The sequence below is a fragment of the Dinoponera quadriceps genome, unplaced genomic scaffold (assembly GCF_001313825.1).
Source record: "Dinoponera quadriceps isolate SergipeBrazil2010 unplaced genomic scaffold, ASM131382v1 scaffold7623, whole genome shotgun sequence".
NCBI classification, from domain to species: Eukaryota; Metazoa; Arthropoda; class Insecta; order Hymenoptera; family Formicidae; genus Dinoponera; species Dinoponera quadriceps.
This window is the reverse complement of record NW_014561469.1, coordinates 1-1,883: the sequence shown is the minus strand read 5'-3', so window position 1 is coordinate 1,883 and position 1,883 is coordinate 1. Positions and strand designations below refer to the sequence as shown.

The 1,883-nt window shown below is 57.8% G+C and overlaps 1 protein-coding gene across 1 annotated transcript; it reads left to right on the top strand.

Moving 5' to 3' along the window:
- Nucleotides 1-499: 499 nt before the first annotated feature.
- Nucleotides 500-1,006, top strand: LOC106750992. Its single transcript, XM_014631713.1, has one exon. It carries the CDS (start codon nt 500-502, stop codon nt 1,004-1,006), a length of 507 nt encoding a protein of 168 aa, XP_014487199.1.
- The last annotated feature ends 877 nt before the right edge of the window (nt 1,007-1,883 follow it).

Below are 1,883 nucleotides of genomic sequence, written 5' to 3'. Positions count from 1 at the left end.
CGCGGGTCACCTGGGGATAGCCAAAACGATTAGTCGCGTGGCGAAACGATACTACTGGCCGGGGATGTTCCGCGACACAGCCCGCTATGTCCGCGCGTGTCTCAACTGCCTCGCGCACATGGCCGTTCAACGCCGACCTGCCGGACTCATGCGAGCCACAGCCGTCAAGGCCCCCTGGGCACAAGTGGCAATCTACCTTGTCGGACCCCTACCAAGGTCCTCCAGCGGCCATGCATAGCTCCTGCAATATCGCTTCACGAAGTGGGTCGAACTATGCCCGCTACGCCGGGCCACCGCTCCGGCCGTGGTCACCCAGGTCGCCCAACGAATCATCTACCGTCATGGTTGTCCAGAGGTCGTCATCTCCGACAACGGGTGACAATTACGATCAAGATAGCTATCCACCTTGCTGCAAGCATTCGGGATACGACATCGCACCACACCGGTGTACACGCCTTAATGCAACCCGGTCGAACGCGCCAACCGGACAATCAAGACCATGATCGCCCAATATACCGGGCGGAACCAGCGCAGGTGGGACGAGGCGGATCCGGCGATCCAGTTCGCGCTCAACACGGCCATGCAAGAGTCAACCGGGTACACGCCCGCATATTTAAATTACGGGCGAGAACTACGCACACCGTACGACAACCAGCGACCGGGCGCCGCACCGCCACCACCCGAAGTAAACCGGAAAAACCTACAAGAAGTCTTCGAGCTCGTCCGCGTAAACCTCGCCTGGGCATACCAGAAACAGGAACGGTTTTATAACTTGCGCCGACGACCGTGGAGACCGCGAACCGGGGAACAAGTATGGAAACGCGAACACACGCTCTCGAATAAAGCTCGCGCAGTAAACGCAAAGTTGTCACCACGCTACAGCGGCCCATACACGATATGCCAAATTATATCACCGGTAATTGTCGACCTTAGGAATCGTCGCGGTCGTATCATCCCGGATATACACAGCCAGGACCTAAAGATGGTAAACAACCAGGCACCATAGGATACCGAGGGGGGAGAGGAGCCCTAGCCGCCGGATATAAAAATCGCTCTCTCGCGTGTCTCGGGGCACTTTACGAACGACCATGGTCGATCGCAAGAAGAAGCAAGCGCGCCAGCTATGGAGCGATCTATGTTTGTCAAAGGAGGACGAACCACCACAACCGCTACGACCGAGCAAGCCACCGGTCCCAGCCGTCGGAACCCGGATCCAGCGCTCCGACGCCGCCGATCGGACAAAGACAGCCTGGCTGACGCAGCCAATTCCGCCGATGCCAAAGCAGTGAACACCGGCTGCAAGGAACCGGCATTCCTCGGCACCTTCCACCAAGCCGACCACGGAGTAGCCGATTCCGATACCGAGACCAAGCCGCACACCACTACCACTGTAACTCACAGGTCTGCAACCACCACAACACATACAGGTGAAATATGCACCCACACAAACGGCGGCCATTCCGTTCTTTGCGGTGCATGTCGCCCGGCGGTACCGCCTTAACATCGGCAACAAAAGATAGTTGCTCCGATTTACGCGACAGGGGACCCTACGGCGCAGCCAACGTTCGGCGGCGAAGACTCGGGGAGAGTCTGCAAGGGGAGAGGCAACAATACATTCCCCCGGCAAACACCGCGACCGACCGACCATCCGTTGGTCGCAGAAACGGCTCTACGCGCCAACAAAACAAATCCACGCACGAAGTACGCAACCGACACGTGCATACGTCAACAACGTTTGTTATTGTTGTTAAGCACGTGTCGGAAAAACCGCGTTTTTGCTGTATAAAAGACCGCTCCGCCGTGCTATCGGAACTCCGCCGGAGTCAGCCGTGATCGCAAGATCAGAAGCTGATCAGGATCCCATCCCCAGGTCGAGGGACCGC

Excerpts from the sequence above, each read along its gene's own strand:
- LOC106750992 (XM_014631713.1), top strand. The coding sequence starts at position 500 with ATGATCGCCCAATATACCGGGCGGAACCAGCGCAGGTGGGACGAGGCG.